This window comes from Podarcis filfolensis (assembly GCF_964270895.1).
Source record: "Podarcis filfolensis genome assembly, chromosome: 14".
In the NCBI taxonomy this organism is placed as follows: domain Eukaryota; kingdom Metazoa; phylum Chordata; class Lepidosauria; order Squamata; family Lacertidae; genus Podarcis; species Podarcis filfolensis.
The window spans coordinates 43,847,590-43,871,920 of NC_139616.1; the positions used below are offsets into that span (position 1 = coordinate 43,847,590).

Consider the following 24,331-nt stretch of genomic DNA (forward strand, 5'->3'; position numbering starts at 1 on the left):
CCTGTTCTTATCACCACCTGCAGGAATTCGGCTGGGTCCGGGAAAGGGAAGAGGGCTGCTTTGGCCACACAGAGCCAAGCCGAGCGAGAACTCGCTGCTCCTGGCCCAGCGACACAACACATTATAAAGTTATTTCTCCGGGCCAGAGACAAGGCACCCTCTGTCCTTGCTTTCCGCTGAACAGTCCAGAGTGTCCCTAACTTATCAAACAGCCGCTGGAGCCCCAACTGCCCTATTAATCATCTGCGTCTGGAAGCCTGTTTACATATGGCAGGGCTTGCGAGGTCAAAAACAACACATTGCGGCATGGTGGTCCGCACCCTCTGGTGAAGGCGGAAAGCAGCAGCTAAAAAAACAAAAGCCAATATTCTCTTACGTATCATCTCAGACGGATGAAACCAGGCACAAGTTATGCTTTGATTTAAAAGCAAAGGGAAACAGCAGCCGCTACCACCCACCCAACCATGATTATTATTTCCAAAGGAATGCCAAGGGGGCGGCGTAAGGATCTCCCCGATTCCTCTCCTAACTTTGGCACAGCCGGCACAACCACCTCTTGGTTACCGAGAGCCTTGTTGTGAAGTATAGAAGCCAAGCACTTCCCGCATTATCGCATTCCTTCGTGTGCTCAAGTTTTCCATGGAAGCACACCATACGGACAACTCCCAAAGATAATAGAAAGCAGATCTGCGTGGAAACCCTTCTGAACTACCAGAACAGCCAGTGGCCATTGATGAATATTGCTTAAAGGCAGTGAGATTCTCAGTTCTGGATCTGGGGAAAGGATGAACAGGCACAACGGAAGGGGAGCCTGGGCTGCCTGCTCGCCAGCCCCACCGGCATTTTGCTATCTATCAAAACTAAGCTACTTGCAAGAGCCAGAGAGCAAGATTTTATCTGCCCCAGAGATCAAAAGAGGCAGAGAATAGGCTGAAGACAAATATTTATGTTGGCAGAAGTCAGTGGCAACAGGTCAAACACGATGAAGGGCTTTGGCTGCTCTTTCTGACTGATTGCATTCCTGTTAGGAAGAAATGCACCCCCTTTGAAATGAATCAATTCACGGCAAAACAGTCTCTGTAACCAAAAAGACCCGAGTTCAGGTTCCAAGCAAATTCTGCCTTTGGATTATGTTACCATTCATTAGAGTCTTCATTAAGATATATTACTCAAACAATATAACTCTATATGGGCAGCAGCAGCAGGTACCATAATCTCTTCAGGTTTGCAACCACTCGGGTGAGGTAACTCTCTACTCACAAACAGGGAACTGAAAGCAAGTCCCTAGAGTGGGTAAGATTTGAATACAGGCCTCTCCTTCTGGAGAACATTTCTAACTTAGAAGTGATATCCAGTTTTTAACCGGAATAACTGCTAACTTGTTCTGTTTACCTGTTAAGAGTATCGTTTGCCATAGTTTCCATTTAGGAAGTGTGTTCTACCGCAGTGTGCAATCAGCCAGCAGCGCTACAGGGACAAGACTACCGTAAGAATTTGCACCCATTACAGGGATTCTTCAAGCACTACTACATCAAGTGGTGGTTGGGCGTAACAAAAACAAGACCAAAGGAATCTTGGGCTCACATATTCTGTTCTTCCTTGGCACCCCGAGATTAGCAACTTCTCAAACCTGGTTTCATAGTTTACTAATTGAAAGAACTGGGAAAGTATAAATTGCTACCGAACCAGGAAGTCATCGATCAATGGCTGGGTTGGGCAATCATTCCAGGGTATCCTGGCTTATTTCTCCTAATTCGTTAACCTGCTGACATTAATCCACAGTTCCCCTTTTGCAAATATAACAGGGATCTCTGGCTTAATAAAAGCCAGGATCATAGAACCATAGAATTGTAGAGTTGGAAGGGATCTCAAAGATCCTCTAATCCAGCCTTTCTCAACCTGTGGGTCCCCAGATGTTGTTGAACTACAACTCCCATCACCCGTAGCTAGCAAGGCCAGAGCTGAGGGATGATGGGAGTTGTAGTCCAACAACATCTGGGGACCCACAGGTTGAGAACCACTGCGTCTAGTCCAACCCCCTACAATGAAGGAATATGCAGCTGTCCCGTATGGAGATTGAACCTCCAACCTTGACGTTATGAGCACCACGCTCTAACCAACTGAGCTACCCAGTGACAGTGTGCTGAAACCAGCATGCAGCGGGAAGGAGAATCATCATCTGAAGTGAGCCACTGTGTGCAAGGAAGGAGGAGTGTATGCAAGCCAAAGGTTTGTTTTCGTGTGTGTCTGAATGCCCCTGCTGGCTGCAGCTCAGAGCATCTGTTTTGCATGCTGAAAGTGCCAGCTTCAACCCTCAATGGCATCTCCTGTTGGGCTGGTAAATAATTCCTTCCTGAAATCCTGTAGAGCTGCGGCTGCTGCTGCCAGTCAGTGTACAGAATTCTGAGCTAGATGGACCAATGGGCCTGACTTGGTATAAATTTGATTCTTATGGGTGGTCTGCAATTAACTTTTATTCAAAGTACAGTCGTACCTTGGAAGTCAAACAGGATCCGTTCCGGAAGTCCGTTCAACTTCCAAAATGTCCGCAAACCAAAGCGCAGCTTCTGATAGGCTGCAGGAAGCTCCTGCAGCCAATCAGAAGCAGTGGAAGCCCCGTCGGACGTTTGGCTTCCAAAAATAGTTTGCAAACTGCAACAGTCACTTCCAGGTTTGTGGCGTTCAGGAGCCAATACGTTTGGGAACTAAGCTGTTCAAAAACCAAGGTACGACTGTATACCTGCTGAAATTAATGATTGTGATTAAGTTAGTAGATATTTCAGCTAGTCTACTATTGGGAAAAGTAAGCTGAATAGCTCTGACTGCTCCTCTTTTTCCAGTTTTATCCCGCCGCTCGGTCCCAGCTCAAACTCCCAAACCAGCTCACCTGTTCACTAAAATCAGTATCATGGTCTGGCTGAGCAAATACATAAACCACCAGAGGCCATTTAAGTCCACAAGGTACATCACCGTCTAAAAATAAGAACTTGCAACTATGGACCTAATTAAGAGCTAAATCACAACCGTCAAGCCGGGGAAATGGTGCTAATCCCACAAAACAGAGAGAAGGCCTGTGCACAAACGAGATAGCAGAAATGACCGCTTCCTGGTTCGTGAGCCTCTTTGCAGAGATTTTTGAACAACAGCTTAGGATACACAGACACACAAGTTTCCACACTGCAGTATTTATAGGACCAGAAAAATAGGAAGAAAATGACCTTTAAGAAACAAAACCACCACCAACAATTCGGCCAATAAACTTGCTTCTTTCTGGAAACTCTAAGAAGAGAGTTCCAGAATTCTTATTTTAAGAATTTGTTTGCATATAACATGGTCAAACAAAATTATTAGAAGAAAGCTGGTAAGAACATTGGCAGGGTTACTGTAATAACCTGCAGTTTTAGAGGAGTATATATTTAAAGTGGATGAATAAATGAGCAAATTAAGTTAATTTGGATATGCAGAATGTATTAAAAAATACATTTAAGGAACCGCAGAAAAAAGGGGAAGGAAGACAAGTTTTCAAATGTTAAAATGAGTATAAAATTACTGAAATGTATAAAACTGAAAATCAATCAATCACAAAATTATTAGAAGCAACCTACTTAAGCAAATTCCCAGGCATCCCTCAGAGAGGCACCTCCCAAGGCAAATTACTTACAGGGTCATGAACTGTTTCCGAAAACAAAGGCGGCCTCTCAGGAAAACAGGATAATATCAGCTGGATTAGCACCAAAGTGAAATAGATGTAGAATGTAATATAACGAAAAACATCGACTTCAGAACCCTAGAAGAAGACATTGAATGCTGTGGTTAGTGGACTGACAGAAACCAGCAAAATAACGTGCGTCGTAGAGAAAGGAGATGGAGAAAACTCTCTCATCAATACTTGGGCGCATCAGACAAAATTGATCAGCAGGAGATTCAGGGCAGAGATAAAGAAGGGCGTCTCCACACAGGGTGTAACTAATTTATGGAATATGGTACGCCGTAAAACGTGCTGACTGCCACAGTTTTAGAAGGTTTTGAAGGGGGTTAGAGAAGTCCAATGAGGAGGAAGAGAAGGGGATTCCAATGGCTATTATTCCATGACAATCTATAGCATGGGTAGGCAAACTGAGGCCCAGGGGCCGGATCTGGACCAATTGCCTTCTAAATCCGGCCCGCGGACGGTCTGGGAATCAGCGTGTTTTGACATGAGTAGAATGTGTCCTTTTATTTAAAATGCATCTCTGGGTTATTTGTGGGACACAAGAATTCATTCTTCCCCCCACAAAATATAGTCCGGCCCCCAACAAGGCCTGAGGGACAGTGGACCGGCCCCCTGCTGAAAAAGTTTGCTGACCCCTGATCTATAGACTCGCCATGTTCGGAGGCAGCTCTGCACACACCTGAGAACGAACCATTTCCTCAAGGGTTGTTTTGTTTTTCATTATTTACTTGTTTTTATCCTGCGCTTTATTCTGTGAACCACCCTGAGAGCTTATGATGAGAGGTGGTATAGAAATCATAATAATAATCATATTAATAATAATAATAATAATAATAATAATAATAATGTAAAAAAGCTGTAGCAAATGGAAGGGTTTGCGTTTTACAGCATGCTAGAATGCGCATGCACGCACTAGTTAACACATCTTTAAAAAATAAAAACGCAGAAAATTATCTGCATAATGATCAGGAGAAAGAACAAAACATTTCCCCAGCTCTTTCAACAGCCGCCGTCCACAGCTTTGTTCTGGGGGGTATCTCTAAACTGCACTTCCAAGGAGGCTGCAGGGCCGTTTTGATAGTCCCTTGACAAGCTCTTCCAGGCTTTGATTGGAATTTCAAACAAACAGGGAAAAAGGAAAGCGAGCACACTTTAGTGGCCTTTAACGCTTCGGAATGAGGTTTAATGGGTCATTAACTCACTTGTGTGGCTGCACAGAGATTGCCAAGAATCCCGAGTTAAATCATTAAACAAGCAACTGATTCCCTTCACGATTCCAAAGAGTCATCTGTGCTTAGCGGAGGCTGCTTACCGTACTCAAGGCGTGCATAATTTTGGATCTAAAAGTTACGGTGGCGCACAGGAGCGCAATAAGCCAGAAGAGCAACATGACTCCTGAAGACTGGGCTCCTTTCATCCTCTCGTACTGTATCAAAAATGTGGCAAGCAGCTGTGGAGATATCAAAGAGCAGGAGATTACTGTTGATGATTACGATGATGGCAAAGCAAAACAACAAGGCCACAAATCCTCCCCTTGGACACAGCTCAGTTGGTTAGAGCATGGGGCTGATAATGTCAAGGTTGCAGGTTCGATCCCCATATGGGACAGTCATATATTCTTGCATTGCAAGGGATTGGACTAGATGATTCTCAGGGTACCTTCCAACTTTATATTTATTGATCCACAGTTGTACCTTGGTTTTCAAACAGCTTAGTTCCTGAATGTTTCGGCTCTCGAATGCTGCAAACCTGGAAGTGACTGTTCTGGTTTGCAAACTGTTTTTGGAAGCCGAATGTCCGACGTGGCTTCCACGTCTTCCGATTGGCTACAGGAGCTTCCTGCAGCCAACCAGAAGCCCGCTTTGGTTTCCGAATGTTTTGGAAGTCAAATGGACTTCCGGAACAGATTCCGTTTGACTTCCAAGGTACGACTGTATTTTTTTTTAGACATAGTTTTTATTGATTTTCACAGGTTTTAAAAATTTACTTATATTTCAACATATGTTTTTCTTAAAACTTTGACTTCCTGCTCTTACTTCCGTGATGTTCTTATTTCCACCTTATACCTACTGCTTTATATGACAAACTTTAATCTAATACAATTATCCTCTATTTCACTTATCATTGTTTTCATTCTGCGCATGCGATTCGAACCCTGCCGGTGTTTTCATTTGACTATAACAGTATTTCAAAGAGTCCGAAAAGGGTCTCCACACTTCCATAAATAGTTGGTCACTTTTATCACTGTAGATTTCGCCATTTCCACTGTAGTCCATTAGATTTCGCCATTTCCGCATAGTCCATTAATTTTGAAGCCATTCCTCCTTGGTTCTCTGATCAGGCGTTGTGCAGGAATCCGATCTGGTGAGGCTGCACCAAGGCAGCAACAAGCTACTGCCGGGATTTACAATCAGGACACAAGCATAACGAGGTTTCCTATAGGTGGAAACGGCTCGTTTTAGCTGTCCCCATTGTCCTTGGTTACAAACAGAACAAGTTCTGCTGCTAAAATGAAGCTGCAGAAGAATAAAACATCATTTTCACTCACCATTGTTATGCCCAAAATCGTAGGGCTGACTAAAAAAACAGGAGCTCGGAAAATGTTGTGACTTCTTTCCCAGAAAGAGTAGAAAAGGTCTGCCCAGCAGACTATCCACAATAAGAGGCCCAAGGCCTGAAACAGGAAGGGGGAAAAAGATCGTTTTCAGATAAATAGTTCTCATGAAACATAGAATTAGGAGGAGAGGGTCTCTTAGCAGCATTTTGTATGGAGCTACTTTGTGCATGCGCACGAATGGACTGGGCTGGTGGAACAATTGATTCTGAAGACTTTAGCTTTCATATATATCATGCAGACCCTCCAAGTGTCCCTATTTTCCAGGGGCTTAAGAGAAGCCATCCCAGTTTCTGATTTTAATATTTAACGCTGTATTGTTTTTAATACTTGATTAGGAGCCGCCCAGAGTGGCTGGGGAAACTCAGCCAGATGGGCGGGGTATAAATAAATTATTATTATTATTATTATTATTATTATTATTATTATTAGATCCTGGAATGTCCTGCTTTTCCTTAGGATGTCCCTATTTTCATTGGAGAGATGTTGGAGGGTATGAAGTTATCCAACACCTGCCCCCCCAAGCCGTCTGAAAGCATTCCTGTATAGGGAAGTAATAATAATAATAATAATAATAATAATAATAATAATAATAATAATAATAATTTATTATTAATACCTCGCCCATCTGGCTGAGTTTCCCCAGCCACTCTGGGCGCCTTCCAATCGAGTGTTAAAACAATACAGCATTAAATTTTTAAAATGTTTAATGTTTTATTATGTTTTTATATATGTTGGAAGCTGCCCAGAGTGGCTGGGGCAACCCAGTAAGATGTGTGGGGTATAAATAGCAAAATTATCATTATGGAATGGGACGTCCCTATTTTCATCGGAGCATGCATGCGCCACTTACTGTTTTGGCTTTGTTGAGATGCGACATTTGGATGTATCCCCTGTCATGGCGCTGGAGGTACACAAAGTAGATTGGGAAGCAAGCCCAGAGGTAAATGCACGGGATCCAGGTGAGGACGGTTTTCTGAAAGCACTTGGTGAAGTCTGGGTTCTCGGTGTACCATGTTAAATTCCAGTCCTGAGAAAAGAAGGGAACGGGTTAGCACGCTGTAGAGTTTGCAGGAGGCCCTGGGTTTAATCCTCAGCATCTCCAGGTGGGGCTGTGAATGTTCCCCGCCTGAAACCCTGGAGAGCTGCTGCCAGTCGGTGCAGACAATACTAAGCTCCATGGGCCTGTGGTTTGCCTCTGCATAAGACAGTTTCCTCTGTTCCCGCTTCTTGCAGGCCACCTGGAGGGCCTTCAAATCAAAAGGCAGGACAGAATCATAGACCTGGAAGGGAGCGTGACGGTCATCTGGTCCAACCCCCTTCAATGCAGGAATCTTTTGCCCAGTGTGGGATTTGAACTCACAACCATGAGATTAAGAGTCTCATGCTCTACCGACTGAGCTATCTCAGGAATGCCATTTGGACAAAAGTTTTACGAATCGATCGATCAATCGCCGCCAAATGAACAACAACAGTGATACAAATCAGTAGCATTATTCTCTTGTGGTGACGCTGAAAGGTCAATGAAAGTAAATACATTGAGGATTGGGTCCTGCTGATAGGCGATGCTACTTGGTGGGGTACGTATGCCTTTAACGGCTGAAGGGCAAAGAGGAAGCCCAAAAAGCAGTGAAGATTTTCTTTCCAGCATGGAAATGCAAGGAAGTGAGAGAGCTGCGCCCACTGAATACCTTCCTTGTAGGTGATAAAGGTAAAAAAAGATGCTGTGAGGAGAAGGTGAATCTCCTTGTTAGCAGAGATACTTATGTAATTAAGTTAGCACTGGCATGCTTCCTCCCTGTTTCAGAGAGCCACTAAAGTGGTGCCCCGCAAGACGAACGCCTCGCAAGACGAAAAACCCGCCAGACGAAAGGGTTTTTCCGTTTTGGAGGCGCTTCGCAAAACGAATTTCCCTATGGGCTTCCTTCGCAAGACGAAAGCCCATAGGGAAATCTCCAGGACAGCGGGGAAGCGCAGCGCGTCTTCCCCACTGCCCTCGGACCTCCTCCGAAGGCTGGCAGCGGGAGGAGGTCTCTCCGCCCCACCGCCAGCCTTCGGATGGCTGTCCTGAAGACTTGCGGTGGGAGGAGGGTTTTCCTTCCCACCGCCAACATTCAGAATGCTGTTCTGAATGTTGGCGGTGGGGAGGAAAAACCCTCCTCCCACCGCAAGCCCCGGGAACAGAGGAGAAGCGCTGCGCGCCTTCCCCTCTGTTCCCGTACCTGTCCTGAAGGCTTGCGGTGGGGAGAAAAGCCCTTCTCCGCACCGCCAGCCTGGCAAGCGGTCTCCATAGGAACGCATTAATTGATTTTCAATGCATTCCTATGGGAAACCGTGCTTCGCAAGACGAAAAACTCGCAAGAAGAAAAAACTTGCGGAACAAATTAATTTCGTCTTGCGAGGCACCACTGTACCTGTCAGTGTAGAGAGAAATTAAATGCACCAATGAGCTCTTACAAGCCAGCTTCCTACGTTTCTTTTCAATCGTCTTTCTATTTCAATTGGAGGGGGTTCTTACTTCCTTGCCTGGGCCTTTGCAGGAGACATGGGACTACATTTCCTTGCAAGTGGGTGGCTGTGTGTTTCTGGGGAGGTGTCTACTGCTCTTCTGTTGTTCTATTTAAGCTTGCTCTGGCTCTATTTATACTTGAAACTATATCTGCATTTCATGTGCTGCTTATACCTTCACTGTTACTGTCACACATTGCTCCGGCTTTTGCTTCTATCGATTGACAAATTTATATTGATTACTCTATACTGATACGGCTGTACCAATGCTTATCTATTTACGCTGTTTGATGCTTTGTATTGCCTGCAATACTCTTGTCAACAAATAACAAGGGATAATCTAGAGATGAGATTTTACTGAGATGCTGCAACTTTACTCAGGACTGATGCTATCACTGCTGCTCGGGGAAACAGAGGAAGAATTTGGAAGCGAGATTTGTTTTCCGTTTCTGAAAGCCACTTTTTAACTCTCGTGTTTCTGGCGTAACAGGCAAGGAGCATCAAGGCAAGTTACTGAGACCAGACACAGTCTTTGGGCAAGAAAACTTTTAAGGGAGCGTCCTCTGCTCGCTTCCTGTTCCTCTGTCTCATTAGCCTGAGGCCAGACAAACTGGGTGCAACAGGGTCACCTGCTGTATTGTTGTGCCAAGCCATTTGCTTGGTGGTTTTCCTGTCTGTCTGGTTCATGCCAACTCAGAAACATTATGCTCCTCCGGTCATGTGCAAGTCAAGTCTCCAAACACTGACCTAAAAGTTCACTGCTCCACTCATAAAGTGAGTTATTTTGTCGCTTAAAAACAGCAACAACAATCATCAACACAAGTGGGCTTAAAGGCCCATCTAGCTCAGTACAGTCAACACTGACTGGCAGCATCTCACCAGGGTTTCAGGCAGCAATCTCTCCCAGCCCTACATTGGGTTGCCAGGAAACAAACCTGTGTCGTTCTGCATACAAAGCAGGTGCTCTGTTGTTGATCTACAGCCGTTCTCCAAAAAAGAAAAAAACCGAAACACCGAGTTTTGCAAAGCTTTCCTACTAGGTAATCTACAGAGCGATTCTGACTTATTGCAGCCACTCGGGCAAATGGCAATTCACACCATTTCCCGGGTTGCCTCGCCTCAAAAGAGATATTTTAAAGAGTTGGGAAAGGTTCGGAGAAGGGCAACCAAAGTGATCAAGGGGATGGAGCGGCTCCCCTACGAGGAATGGTTGCAGATGTGAATGAGAGGAGATGCAATAGAGGTGGATTAAATTGTATGTGGCATAGAACAGTAGCAGACAGAAAGGAAGTTTCCCTCCTCCTCTCTCATAGCGCTAGAACTCGTGGACATGCAATGAAGCTGAACGCTGGGTGTTTTGAGACGGATAAAATACTTCTTTAGGCAGTGCATAAACTATAGAGCTCTCACAAGCAGGGGGCAGTGATGGCCCCCAATTTGGATGACTTTAAAAGAGCACTGGACAAACATGAGGAGGAGCTATGATGGAGATGCTCTGCCCCCAAAGCTGGAAACAATATACTTCTGAATACCCCTTGCTGGAAACCACAGGAGGTCCATAAGCATCTGTGTAGCCACGATGACTACCCAGATGTGGGAACAGATGGGCCATTGGCCTGATTCAGCAGACACTTACTATGTTCTTATGGATGTGTGTACCTGGATGCCAAAGCTTAGACCAGCTTTCCCTAACCTGTTCCCTTCAGATGTTTGGGCCCAACACCCATTTTCCCTAGCCAATAAATGGTCAGGGTTGCAGGGAATTGTAATCTCAACACATCCTGAGGTCACCAAGTTGGGGAAGGGTGGTGTTGGTGTTTGTGCATTCCATGGGGAAAACCAACCTGTATCTTCAAAAGTAAAAGGTAAAAAAAAAGGTAAAGGACCCCTGGACGGCTAAGTCTAGTCAAAGGTGAATATGGGGTTGTGGCGCTCATCTCGCTTTCACACTGAGGGAGCTGGCGTTTGTCCACAGACAGCTTTCTGGGTCATGTGGCCAGAATGACTAAACCGCTTCTGGCGCAACGGGACACCGTGACAGAAGCCAGAGCACACGAAAACGCCGTTTACCTTCCCACCACAGCGGTACCTATTCATCTACTTGCAGTGGCTTTCGAACTGCTAGGTTGGCAGGAGCTGGGACAGAGGAAAGGGAGCTCACCCCACCACGGCGATTCAAACCACCAACCTTCTGATCGGCAAGCCCAAGAGGCTCTGTGGGTTAGACCACAGCGCCACCCGCGTCCAATCTTCAAACGTACACTGGCGTCTTCAAAAGCACACCCAGAACCGCGCCAGAGTGCTAATCAAATTGGCAGTAACGGATATTATCAAGATTCCAGCCAACTCAGTTCAGCAATCCTGTAATAATACAATTGGTTCCTACCCTGCAAGATTTCACCTGTAAGCAGCTCTGCTCTCTATGAAGCCTATCAAATTCTATGCTGTAGGTCCTTCCAGCATTGCAAGAGGCTACAAGGAATTTCACAGCACCAGCCTGATTTCAGCGAGGGGAGGACACCCAGCAAATAAAGCGCCTTCCAGATCGCACCCACTGAGTTTTTGGCGCTTGTCATGACACAGCATCCGATTACTTCACAGCAATGCCAGAAATGCCCTAACGAGATTAGCTTAGCTCTCCCGGTAGACCCTCCAAAACCCTGTGAGAGAGATTTGCTGGCTATTTTAAATTATGAGCAGAGCGTGGGCAAAGGGAAAGCTATTTTAATGGAAAAAAACAAAAGATTAAAAAGCTCCCACCCAATTGAGCAGCAAGCCAACCGTAACTGAAGGAGGGACGGTGAGAATAGAGAAAGTACCTTCCAAAGGAAATGGGAAGTTGGATCAAAATTCAACAGAGATTTATTCATTTATTTATTAAATTTGTACACCACCCTTCATCCGAAGATCAAAGGGCAGTTCACGACACACACTCTTGTTTTTCATGGAGACACCTTCCGAGGCTTCTATAAGCCAGGGTAAAGAAGGTACACGAAACCTTCCCAAATGAAAAAAGACAAGGGTTCTGGACACGATGTCTGCGTCTGCAGTGTAGAATGGTCTCCTGTCCCGTCCCATGCATGGAATTTCGTGCCCAAAGATGGGGACTGAGATGTACTGGCACAAGGCAAGGGATTCAGTGCCCGGTGCAACTCCTTGTCCTTTACTCATGGCTGTCCATATCTATTTGATTTTTTTTATCGTGCAATCCCAGGGTTGAACACAAAGAAAACAATGTCTGAAAAGTTAAAAACAGGCCAAAGGACAGCACAGGTTGTGGCAATTCATCAATTCCAGGTGGTCAAAACAAAATCAGCCACCCTGAAAAGCCTGGGTGAAGAGGCACATATTCTGCAAGTTCCCATCACTTCAGCCCACCTAGCTCCCCCATTCTCCTGTTCTCTGTTTAGAAATTCCAAATTCTTGGGGAACCTGAGGAGAAGAGTATATAAATGACGCAAAATAACAGTGTGCTATTTCAGCACCGTTACAAAACACACACAACAACTCTAAAACAATTTCATAGTTTCGTAGCACATCTAGCAAAAGGCATTTAAGGATCACCTCTCTGCAATGAGGACAGAGTTTATTCTTCTCAGAAATCAGGGCTGATATCTCCACCTTTTCAGAGACTCATACAGCCTGGTATCTTTCATAATCTCTATACAAACACACAGGTTTTGGGTGACAGCTTTGCTTTTGGTTTAAGTGGAGAGTTGTAGTTCAGTCATCGGACGAGGAGTACAAAGTACCTTGCGGCTTTTGTTAAGTCTGCACTCCATGGTGGGTGCTGCACTCACAAGCCTTCCAGCCTGATCCCAAGAACGCATACACTGAAATAAATCCCATCGTGTTCAACAGGACTTAAAAGCGTGTATAGAATTTCACTCCCTTAGCCGCATGTCTTTTGCAGCGAAGGCTTCTTGGCCATTGCTATCCCACGCCTACAGCATTCCTTGCAGGATTTGTGATGCAACACACAGCTTACGTTACAGAGCATATCAACACTTAGCTTTGAGACAGTTGGTTCTGTTGTGTACCAATTTCACCCTCTTGCCATCAAGCTCCCCGCCCCTTGCCCTGTTGGGAAAAGGAAATCCTGGTCTGAACACAAACTCCAGAGATCAAGTAGAGAATAAAACAAGTTTATCCAGCCAAGTTCAACTCAGATTCACTGAAGTCAACAGATCTAAGTTAGCCATGTTCATCGGGTCCACTGAGTAGGACTAAGATAGGATACAAGCCATTAAAAATAATAAGTTTATACCCCACCCTGTCACCCAGCAACCTGCTTAGAATTCATCCACGGGGAGATTAAGCCCAGAATGTGAGCTCCCTTCTCACAGAATAAGCACGCCCCAGCTTACGTGATTGCAGCAATTATATAAAAGGGGAGGGGGAAACCAAAGACTTTGTTAAATGAGGAAGCGGGGGAAGATTTTTAAAGACAGGAATGCTCAGAGCTAAAAGAAGGAAAATGCAGGACAAACGCAAGGGACTATATTTGCACAATGGGGCAACGGAAAGATAAGAGACGGGAAGCCGTTTTTGCATGACCTGAATCTGCACTCCTTTGTTGACAGCTCTGCAGATGTTAAGAGGAGCCTCTGGAAAGTAGAGGAGGGGTGAAGGCATGACAGCTCACATTTTTTTAGTGGTGGGTGACCCTGGGTGAACCCGGCGCCGAGTAAAGCTTCACATAACCTTCCCAGGGGCTGAATATAGCAAGGCATCTTTCAACCCCAGCCTATGCCTGACGTTTGAGCACCTGCCTTTTCAATCTGGGAAGCTTATTGAGCGTGCAAAAGGATGCACATACAGCCCCCCCCCACACCAGATCTTACTTTAAAAGTTAACGTAACGAAGACGAGGCAGGTGCCCTTCCTGCCTTTTCCTGTCCCCTCCAGAGATACTGAAGCTTTTGCACCACTTCCGCTGGCATTATCAGTGCTTCAGCCTTTCAGGGCAGTTGCACGCACCGTCAATCCCGCAATAATCCGGTAACTCACACCACATTTAAAGGATGAGCTTAGGGTCAACACCTGTTTCTTCATCCCTTGGAAAGGCACCCAAAAACAGCAGCAGTCTGGTTGCAACAGACTCATTATGGCAGAAGCTTTCAAGGGCTAGTACAAGGTGTTGCTGGACCGCAGCTCCCATAATCACTGGCCATTGGCTAAGCTGGCTGGGGCTGATGGGAGCTGAAGTTCAGCAACATCTAGAGAGCACATTGGCTACCCCTGGTCCATGACTACTGGCCATGTTGGCTGGGTTGATGAGAGTTGGAGCAGACTAGAGCCGCAGTCCATGAACATTTTGTGTATGGGGTGTTAGGGGAGGGGTAGTACCTCTGTTGGTGGGGGGGAACATGTTGTGCTCCTTCTGGAGTAGTCTGTCCATCTTTTTGTCCCCACCCTGCACTCGGCTCTCACCTGTGGCTCCTAGAAGCTGTCAGCAGGTAACAGCAGCCACGTTCTGGGAAATGGCTGTGACTGGCCGGCTAAACCAGGGGAGGGGTCCCAAACCCTCAGTGAGTTAGGGAATTCCCCTGCGTGCAAAGACAGGCTCCAGTGGATTGAGCAGACAAGACCAACGGTCAAGAAGGTAGTTTCTGCACATGATCTAGCGCAGTGGTTCTCAACCTTGGGTCCCCAGATGTTTCGGGCCTACAACTCCCATGATCCCTAGCTCACAGGACCAGTGGTCAGGGATGATGGGAGTTGTAGGCCAAAAAAATCTGGGGACCCAAGATTGAGAAAGGCAGATCTAGCGGGAAGTGAGGGGCACATGGAGCTTGTCAACCTGGGAAGCTCATTTCTCTGCTCTGCTGCTTCAGACTGAGGTTCATGGCAGGGGAAATCACACAACAATGTTCCTTCATCCAAAATCTGAGCGGAAGGGATATATATATATATATATATATATATATATATATATATATATTTAAAAAGAAGAAAGAAAAATCCCAGAGAGAGAAAATAAGATTATCATGGAGAGGACAGTTCTAGACTAGCTTTCTCAACAAGCTGATTATCTACATAAAGGGAATTTTCTTCGCAGGGAAACATCCAGCCACACAAACTCCCACTTGCAGCCTGAAGCGATAACTGCCCAGAAACAGACTTGCCACCTTATCTGCTGCTTGTGCAAGCGTGGCCTTAATTAGCTGGTGCCGGTGCTTTGCTAGGCACTAATGTTTTTATTTGGCATACAAAGCAGATTATTCAAGTGGGATGAGCCTGGTATATTTCTCTCCACCTCTGACGTTGTGAACTATTAAAATACCACAACCTGGGATGGATCCCGGGAGCGAAACAAACACCGGCTCTTAAAGCAGGTCCCTTCTGACCCCCGTTATATTTGGGGGGAGCAGAAGCAACAAGTAACAGGTGGGTGACTTGTGGAAAGGTTCCCCAAGGAAGAATCCTCAGCTGAACAGAGTCATCTTAAAGGTCATCTGAGGGCACATCCAAAAAAATTTGACCACCTTGAGAAAACCATACACACCTCCCCACCAACTTCTTCCACAGGTATTTTCTATGACTTAACTGTGCAACGAGATGCAATGCATCGAAAATGAAATTACTGCAATATGCTGCTACTTCATGGCAGGGTGTGCCATCCCTATGGCAAACACTGCTGCCCCCTCCCTGAAAAAATCCTGCAGGTAATTACAGCCACCGGCAAGTCAACCAGATCTCCTGTGAAGAAAATGCCTGGAAAATCTATCTCTGCAAATCAAGGAACATCTGCTGCATGCATTTTACCTCAAACAGCACCTCGAAACAACCTTTGCCACTGCTTTTTTGCTTTTACTACAATTTAACTGCACTCAGAAATTTGCTGTGTTCCTAGCACCAAATTGAAAGATCCTGGCAATCTGCAGTTTTAACTAAAGGAAATAGAAAAGAGCAAGCAAGTTGCTACAAAGAGGCTCAAAAAGATAAGCAATGTCGGGTGAAAACTCCAAGCCAAAAAAGGAGGACAAAGCAAAGCAGCCTGTTCCGAGTTCAAAACACTTAACAGCCAATTAATATTACTGTGCACCAATGGAGACTGCAACAGGTATTTCTAGAATTTTAATCCTTTGAAGACAAATATAACCTGAATTAGTAAGCTACATTTTTTTGCACATCAGACACTGGACACAGAAAAGTCACTATCAGAAAGCCTGCATGTATGTACTTTGCAGCAACCATCAACTACGTAGGCAAACATTATTATCTGATCTGATCCGGCCAGATCTGTTTCTGCAAGGTTATTAGGACATATTAACAGAGCAACTCACTTATCTCAGAATAAGAGCAATCACACTGTTATCCGCATCGTGCATCATTAAGCCCTGCAGTTACATTATAAAATAGATTTGAAATCAGCCTGCCCAATTCAGAAGGACAAGGGAATTCGCTTCCTGGAGAAAACAAGTAAAAGAAATTGTGAAAAACAGTCTGAAGGCACATGATCCAGCCACTACGCTGAAGCTAAGCAACTGAGATTGGCTCAGTATCTCAACAGACCCCTTGGAGCCCCTTGTAAATTCTGCACTGAGTTCCACAGGCGGAAATAATACCGGCACTAAAATAAAAACCAACAGGCACAAGATTCAGAGGAAATCTATGGATGTGTCAGTAATAAAGATACTGACACATTGGCTGTACAGGTAAGTAGAAAACCGTTCATTAAGTGAGCACAGTTCCTCTCTTCTGAGCAGAATGGAAATTCCACAAAGTGTCCTGATTTATGGCACCTCTTGGGAAAGGAAAAATGGGAAATACCTAGAGAAAGGGTCATGGTGTACTGGAGTTGTGAACCCAAGAGTGAGCTAGTTGTAAAAGCCAAGCAACTGATGAAACAACAGCTTGTTTTAAGGGCAAGATTTACTGGGTGTATGAAAGGAATGTGGGGGGGGGGCACAAAACAAAAACTGTAAGTTGCAAGGAGAATGTGGACAATAAGCTTGCCTCAAATGTAACTTACAGCAGAGTTGCCTCTACTGCATGTAAAGGTAAAGGGACCCCTGACCATTAGGTCCAGTCGTGGACAACTCTGGGGTTGCGGTGCTCATCTCGCTTTACTGGCCAAGGGAGCCAGCGTGCAGCTTCCGGGTCATGTGGCCAGCATGACTAAGCCGCTTCTGGCGAACCAGAGCAGCGCACAGAAACGCCGTTTACCTTTCCACCGGAGCTGTACCTATTTATCTACTTGCACTTTGACGTGCTTTCAAACTGCTAGGTTGGCAGGAGCAGGGACCGAGCAACGGGAGCTCACCCCATCGCAGGGATTCGAACTGCCGATCTTCTGATCGGCAAGCCCTAGGCTCAGTGGTTTAACCCCGTGTGTCCCCCACGCCACACTACTGTGTGTAGTGCCACATATTTAAAACACTGGCCTTTTCAAACAATGCCTTTTTCTCCACCCCTCTCGTTTCCCCTCCTGCAAACGGCATTCACGGGGAGAGCACCAGATCAGCTGTCCAAAAACACACGAGAAATGTCCAGATCAGCTTTGACAGCGGTGCTATTGATTAACCAGAGTCAGAAGGCTACAGGGCCCACCAGCGGGCAGCGAAGGGACCCTCTCAGCATTTAAAGCCCAAAGAGAAGCGGCAGTCCTCAAACAGATTGCTCCAGCGTGGGTCACACAAATGCAGAGTAAACAGATTTTCTTTCCCATTCTATTTCAGCGGGTTACTAGAACAAACTGCAGCCCTTTAAACAGCGGTCTCTTTTCAGGGATGTCAAGCAAGGCAGGAGGGCCATGTTTTCCTTCCAACAGCGGTGCAAAAGGTAGAATTTTGCTATGCGCAGTTTCTCGTGGCAGGAAGAGACGTTTCCTGCATGACTTCAAAAAGCAGAACAGCGTTGTCCTAAACAGAGTTCGCCCAAGCATTTTTATGTGACAGTAAAAAATAGTATTTTTTAAGTACTGTGCAGTATCATTTCCAAACTTCAGTTCTCCTTGCACAGCATTCATCATAATCATGAGTCATGAATATCTGCAGAAAAAAGCACTAAGCCATGGAAACAAACAAAAAGATGAGTTGGGTAGAAAGTCTGTTGCTGCATGGAAGAAGGAGTCATGGGAAGAACAGGGAAAAAACTCGCTTCTATCTTTAAATTAACTGAAGTTTACCACTGTATCCAAACCCAGACAAATGTGGCAATTCTTTAGTATGCTTGACTGAAACTAGCTAACAACAAACCATAGTTAAGATTAACCACAGTTTAGGGTTCAGACAAAACACTAAACTGCTGCTTACTGAAAATGGAAGCAAAAGCTTCCGATCTCTCCTTGTGAGGCGGAGGGAGAAAAGCACACAAAAGTTCAGCACCTTATCTGAATATAAGGTAAAATGCAGGAGAATGGCGGCACAGGTTGTAAAGAGGGTGCTAAATCCACAAAAAAGCAGAGACATCACCTTGCCAACAAAGGTCCGTATAGTTAAAGCCATGGTTTTCCCCGTAGTGATGTATGGAAGTGAGAGCTGGACCATAAAGAAGGCTGATCACCGGAGAATTGATGCTTTTGAATTATGGTGCTGGAGGAGACTGTTGAGAGTCCCATGGACTGCAAGAAGATCAAACCTCTCCATTCTTAAGGGAATCAGCCCTGAGTGCTTACTGGAAGGACAGATCCTGAAGCTGAGGCTCCAATACTTTGGCCACTTCATGAGAAGAGAAGACTCCCTGGAAAAGACCCTGATGTTGAGAAAGATGGAGGGCACAAGGAGAAGGGGACGACAGAGAACGAGATGGCTGGACAGTGTTTTCGAAGCTACCAGCATGAGTGAGTTTGACCAAACTGCGGGAGTGCCTGGTGTGCTCTGGTCCATGGGGTCACGAAGAGTCGGACACGACTAAATGACTAAACAACAACAAACCAATCCACAAAAAGAGCTGTTCTGGGTTGAACCAAGGCCTACATCCCAGTCCTAAAGTGGCCGATCAGATGCCTCACAAGCAATATGTGCCTCGTGCTCACACTTTGAGGAAAAGGAGGTTCAAATGCAACCATGGCTCTCTGCCTATATGAGAAACCTGCTCAACTACTGAAGCTTGCAAGGCTTACCAGAGAAGGGGTAGTGGTTAGGGTATTAAGAGAACCACCAGGGAGAACCCGGTTCAAATCTCCACTCAGCCATGAAACACACCAGGTGACCTGGGACCAATCTCTTGGCTCTTAGTCCTACCTGAGCAGGGTACAAATAAGAAAAAATGTAGAGGAGTTTTCTTATGCATCCCCATGAGCTCCTCGAAGGAAGGGCAGCATAAATATAACTAACAATACCAGGGAGAAGCGAAGAGGGTATCCTTGAGGAATAAAAATATTCTCTAGCAGAGACACATAGGAGCCGATCCGTTAAATGTTTTCTCCAGGAATTTGGCAGTTTCAACAAAAGCAAAAGCTCTAGAGATGGGTGGTCCAGCCCACAAGGCCTGTTTGGGCAGCCCTTGGCAACATCCAAGGGAAAACATCTTAAAGCCTTAAAATTATATTTTGTGTGTGTGCGTCATTGATTGATTGATTGATTGATTTTATTTCCATGTCACTTTTCATTCACGTGAACCACAAACTGGCTTACAAACAATAAACGATAACCTAATATAACATCACAAATACAACATAAACCATATAGAATCATTAAGAAATCACCAGTAAAACGATTACAATCTATAAGACACTATTTACAAAACAGCTCGAAAAAAAGCTGATTGGCATAATTACAATAAAAAATTACAATAAAAGTCATATTATAGGATTCACAGCATTCATAATCTATAAAGCAGCATTAAAAGCTTTAACAAACAGCAACCAAAAGTTAACTAAGCACTGTTGAATTCATACAAGCATGTTCCCCATCCTGATGACTCACTGTTCAGTTCTTCAAAAAATCAGCAACATATATACCTAATGCCTGCAGCAGCAGTTCCCTTCTCCAGGCTCCTAGGGCTAGAGGGTGGGGCAAGGCATTGCCTGAATCACAGAATTGTAGAACTGGAAGGGACCCTGAGGAGCATCTAGTCCAACCCCATGCAATGCAGGAATATGTAGCTGTCCCATTCGGGGATCGAACCTGCAACCCCAGTGTTATCAGCACCACGCTCTAATAAACTGAGCTATCCCAGCTATGTGGCCAGCATAACGTCTCTCTCCCCTTACCATCTGTTTGTGTATTAATTCTGTTTAATATTTTTTAAAAATCATATATTTAAATATATTGTGTATATTAAATATATTGCAAACCCTTTTAATTTACGATGGGGAAATTAAATTAAGCGTGTGGCCCGAGAGTTCTGTGTTGAATAACTCTTGTGGCCCATTTGGTATGAAAAGTTGGACTGTCCTGTTCTAGAGAAATGGCACATTCGCTCCAATTAATCATCTTTCTCGCCAGAAATAAATCGCAGTCATAACTACTGTTCAGCCTCCAACATACTTGCATAACTTATAATAATCCTACATGCCTGGCACATATCCCCATATGCATATTAACTTTCAGTATTATTAAAGAAGAGGTGTTTATTGATTTAACCATTGGCCCTATTCCCAATCCCTGCAGTTCAGCTATAATTTCCAAAACTGTGATGGCAACCCATGATATGTGGGGAGATAATCTGGTAGGAAGGGAAGAGCACTAAGAGGCTTGAGTTTTTTGCAACTCAAATTTGTTTCAATTGAGCCTGTTTAGGTGAATTATCCGTTTGCACTGGAAACTCAGGCTGTTACAATCAGCCACACAGCTCCATTCCTACAGAGAAACATTCTCTTTTCAACCATTACTAGAACGACTACAAGTTAGCAGGCAAAACAGCAGAATCAGAAAACAGTAATTGCTCTTTTAATTAAGGCCACCAAGGCAGGACTTAAATGGAACTGGGTAAAGGTTTTGGCTTTCTGGTCAAACTCTGGAAAAAAGCCAAAAACAGAAGCGAGACAGAGAGTGCATGATGTTCAGTCAGTTATTACAGTATAAGGAAAGGGACATCCACACATATTGAAAACTAGACACGCTGGACTTTGCATACTGCACCAATGGAAACTTTTGCTAAAAACTTTAAGAAAGGAAACTTAGCAGGGAGTTAGCATGACCTTCAACAAACAATAAACTCCCTTTCTTTCTGCCCACAGCCAACTCAGCGTTGAAAGGCTTCTTCCAATGACTGCATTCTTGAAACTTCTAGGCCTTCGTGTGTTTTGAGAATCAATGTTAGAGACATGCTCTTACACCTGAAACAATTATCGTATTTTTCGCTCTATAAGACGCACCAGACCATAAGACGCACCTAGTTTTTGGAGGAGGAAAACAAGAAAAAAAATATTCTGAATCTCAGAAGCCAGAACAGCAAGAGGGACCACTGCGCAGCGATCCCTCTTGCTGTTCTGGCTTCCGGGATAGCTGCACAGCCTGCATTCGCTTCATAAGACGCACACATATTTCCCCTTACTTTTTAGGAGGAAAAAAGTGAGTCTTATAGAGCAAAAAAATACAGTAACTTGTGTGGAAGACTAAGAATTCTCCATCTGCAGATAGGCCCACCTTCCCCGTCTCTGCAAGAGTTACCCGTCTGAAGGATGCCTTCTAACCAGATGGAGGCAATCTGAAATCAGCAATTGCTACAGAGAGGCAACAGGTAGCCTCCACGGAGAACAGATCGTTTCATTGTCTGCATCAGCAGTGACTCAATTATTCAAACACACGGGATGTAGGCTGGAGGCAGAACTACCTGCCCCAAATGGAGGCACACAGAAAGGAAGAGCAGAGCAGTGAGTCACACAGAGGCACACCAGGCAGCCCCTCTGTCTATGAATACTTTGGGCTCTTGGCACACTAATAGTTACCCTGAGCAGTGTTTTCTTCTGGGGGGATGCAGGGGTACACATACCCCTAAACATTTTGTGAATCTAAGTCTGGCCTCGTTGAGGGGCAGTATTTCCATATGAGTAGGAAAATGAGATCACCCCTAAACATTTTTTTAGAAAAAAAGCACTGACCGTGAGGCTGAGGAGAATAACACAACTTGTGCCACACCATGCCCATCTAACTGGCTTAAGTAGGCCCAAATTTTCTAGTCTAGAGTGCATAATACTGCAGCTCTACAGTGGAACTAGGAACCCACAAATTTGCACCAAAATCAAAGCAGGTACAGAAATGTAAACAGCAAATTTCTAGTGGGGAGCAGTGTTAGAAATTCCCCAAGCTCCAGGCCAATTTAAAACATGGGTTACTGGTGCCGCAGTAGAAAGTATAGGCAATGTTTCCCACTCAATGAAATTTCTTTTTCTTATTTTTTTCTTTTCTATTCCGCTTTATATTTTAAGGAAAAAAATTCCGAAGCGGTTTACAACACGTTAAAACATCAAAGGAAACAATCCAGAATACAGTCATACCTTGGTTCTCGAACAATTTCCGTTCCGGGAGTCGACTCCCGGAACCATTTGAAAACCAAGGCAGTTAATCGGAAGCAGCGCAGGATGCTTGGCTTCCGAAAATTGCTCAGAAACCAGAACGCTCACTTCCGGTTTTCGATCGCCCGGGAGCCGAAACATACAAGTTCCAAGGCGTTTGGCAACCAAGGTACGACTGTAAAACAAATTCAAGCTTCCAGGAAAATATTTCAGATCCTTCTCCAAGTGACATTTTGTTTTCCCCATATCTATTTACCTGCTTAATTTACAGAGCTAAAAAGGATATACCAAGAGCTCAGGCCACAAGTTTCAATATAAGGAATAATTCCTACTCGAGAGTTAAAAAGAAAAACATGTATATTCTACTAAGAATAACAGTTTGAAGCTGATAGTAGATTTAAACACAACGTGTAAGTACGATAGTTTTAAGGTAAAACGTTTAAATACAGGAATAATGTAGTTTCAAATATGTAGTGATATAATATACAGGTACATGAAATACCAGTGCACAACAATTATTTTGTACAAGTCTCAATGGCAGTCAAAATAAGTCCATATTATATAGAATCAGAATAAGGAATAAAGAATCAAATAGGGCCGAAAAGGAGTATCCGGAGTGTGAATCAGATGTACGACTCAGTAGTGGTGACCAGGACAGGGCCCTGTTTCGGAGTAAACGCCTTCTTCAGCTCGGTTTTTTGAGGACTATAAATCTGTTGGAAGTCTGTATCATTTAATTCTTTTATGTTTCTTTTTCGACATGCGTCTTAGATAATGGAATGCTCCCAAGTTTTCTTGCGTTTCTCTGAGCGTTTTGACTGCCATTGAGACTTGTACAAAATAATTGTTGTGCACTGGTATTTCATGTACCTCTATATTATATCACTACATATTTGAAACTACATTATTCCTGTATTTAAACGTTTTACCTTAAAACTATCGTACTTACACGTTGTGTTTAAATCTACTATCAGCTTCAAACTGTTATTCTTAGTAGAATATACATGTTTTCTTTTCAACTCTCGAGTAGGAATTATTCCTTATATTGAAACTTGTGGCCTGAGCTCTTGGTATATCCTTTTTAGTGTATTTCCGACAAGAACTCTAATTTACAGAGCTGCCTCATAGCAGAAGTATTCTAGAAAGCATTGCACAAACACCCCTTACCAATTTTGTTTAGCTGCACACAACTGGAGTCCAATTTAAGGCACGTTTCCTTACAGTAATACCAACACTGCCATCGCAAGCAAGGCAGAACACACAAGAAGTGCCTTCTAGGAAAATCTGAGTCTCCACAGGGAACCTCCCTTTCAACAAGTCTCCGCTGCAACTTTGGCTTGTGTAATAATTATTTCCCAGCCGGTGGGTCCAGTTATCAAAGCGTTCCAACCTTCAGAAGTCCTTCATTAGTCACAAACCTTTGGCCAAGTAGCAAGCTACAACTTATCCTGACTTTACAAGGGCAGCTAAGTGAGACTTCAAAGCTGCTGGTTCTTTACCCAGTCAGGAGAGCAAGAACCTATTTATTGGCTTAGCAATTGCAAGCACCACAGGGGCAGGGACGCACCCCCATGAACACCCACACACCCACGGGGCACTGTGATCCCAGTAAGTCAGATCCCTCTCTCCTTTCTTGTTGCAAATAGTGCTCTGAACGCTCATTCAGTCAACAGCAACAGATCACTTATATATAGAGTCTTCTGTGCAATTTTCAGGTGCAGGTAGACAGCAAGTGGTAAATCATAATATCTGCATGAGGGAGAGGAACCATATTGTATACACCCGTGCACAACTCTGAGGACGGACAAACCAGTTACCTAAGCAGTAACCCACAGTATTGCACATATTCTTAAATTCCCTTATGACCAGGGTGGATTTGATTTAAATCAAATTGATTTAAATCACTAGTCAATAAGACTTGATTTAAATCTTTTTTTTTTTTACAGAAAGACATTCCTGTTGGTATAATCTTAATATTTACATCCAGATGAAGGTTTCATTTTTGGAATAATAAATTTTCAGAGTAGTTTTTACAGTTATATCAAAAATTACTGATTTGGTTATACTATTAGAAATGCATAGACAGATCA

The 24,331-nt window shown here is 44.3% G+C and overlaps 1 protein-coding gene across 5 annotated transcripts in view; it reads right to left on the minus strand.

The window, feature by feature from the left end:
* Nucleotides 1-24,331, minus strand: part of LOC310749107 (multidrug resistance-associated protein 1-like) — an 82,759-nt gene that overhangs the window by 53,173 nt on the left and 5,255 nt on the right. For 3 of the 5 annotated variants that reach the window (XM_083585568.1, XM_083585567.1, XM_083585566.1), the window contains exons 2-5: nt 7,180-7,356; nt 6,261-6,386; nt 5,025-5,162; nt 3,662-3,787 (exon numbers count right to left, since the gene is read on the minus strand). In XM_083585568.1, coding sequence (XP_083441694.1) covers nt 3,662-3,787; nt 5,025-5,162; nt 6,261-6,386; nt 7,180-7,356 — 567 coding nt within the window. Of the gene's footprint in view, nt 1-3,661; nt 3,788-5,024; nt 5,163-6,260; nt 6,387-7,179; nt 7,357-23,408; nt 23,677-24,331 lie in introns of those variants that run through there. The other 2 variants (XM_083585570.1, XM_083585569.1) reach the window with 2 other exon arrangements.